Source organism: Volvox carteri (genome assembly GCF_000143455.1).
Source record: "Volvox carteri f. nagariensis unplaced genomic scaffold VOLCAscaffold_17, whole genome shotgun sequence".
NCBI classification, from domain to species: Eukaryota; Viridiplantae; Chlorophyta; class Chlorophyceae; order Chlamydomonadales; family Volvocaceae; genus Volvox; species Volvox carteri.
Window position 1 is genome coordinate 1,076,606 of NW_003307560.1, and position 962 is coordinate 1,077,567.

The window sequence follows — 962 nt, forward strand, 5'->3', positions numbered from 1 at the left end:
TCGTCGCTGGGTTTTGTGGATGGTAGCTAGCGTTATCTAACCAGCCAGCAGCTGCAGCCAGTTATATTGCCTAAATGGGCTACGCTACGCAGCTATCAGCCAGCAGCCAACAACCAGCATCAGCGAGTGTGCGCGTGTCACGGCTGTTGCCGTGCGTGTACAGTCTGTCGTGTTTTCGTTTGTGGTGCCCACAGCCCTGGTTGTGCACAATTGATTTTCATTTGTTTGGGGATTACCTAATTAAGGGGAGGCTACACCTTATTAAATAATAGATGAATAAATAAAGCTGAACCATGATATCTATTTCCGCTTTATTTATTTACTTATTTATTTACTCTGTTTTAAATATCTTATTATAGATTAGTAATGCGCCTCAGCCTAATAAGCTAAGGCGTGCATTAGGGTGCCGGGGTTGTAGAGGTTATGGGTTTTCCCAGGCCTTTGCACCTCCTGTCACCGTATTTTTACTTTTTTCATTATGTAGTCAGCAGCAGCAGCAGCAGCAGCAGCAGCAGCATCCGGCAGATCAGCAAGCAGCTGCAGCAGTGGCCATGGCCCGGGCCCTTTATCGCCAGGGTTTGCGGCAGCTTCCCTGGTGCCAGGACCCGAATGCAGGGTCGACTGGCTGCCGGGACTCGGGGCGTACGAGTCGTCCGGCCTGCCGGCACCCGCACGCAGGGGCCGGCCGTACTTTTATAACGCCCGTCTCAGGTGGGTGGATGGGTGGGTGGGCGACGTGGGTGTGGGTGTGGTGCGTACTTCGTGATTTGGGTTCAACTAGTGGTCGTGGAAAAAGGCCGCAGGGCCGCAGCGCACGTGTCGCAACGAGGCCTTGTGACTTTTGGGCAAGATAATGACATTTGGTGTTTTACCCCCTCCCCCCCGTGTATGCTGCCCCCTTACCTATCCCCTCTGGCCGTTTCCCCCTTTATCACGCACCTCCTCTTCAGGTGCGGCTGGGG

The 962-nt window shown here is 53.4% G+C and overlaps 1 protein-coding gene across 1 annotated transcript in view; it reads left to right on the plus strand.

The window, feature by feature from the left end:
• The window catches only part of VOLCADRAFT_90563 (uncharacterized protein), a gene marked incomplete at both ends in the record, with an annotated part of 9,550 nt that extends 9,336 nt beyond the window's left edge, over positions 1-214 (plus strand). Inside the window, one exon of the mRNA XM_002950036.1 lies at positions 195-214. Within this exon, the coding sequence (XP_002950082.1) occupies positions 195-214 (20 nt within the window). The remainder of the gene's footprint in view (positions 1-194) is intronic.
• Between the last annotated feature and the right edge of the window lie 748 nt (positions 215-962).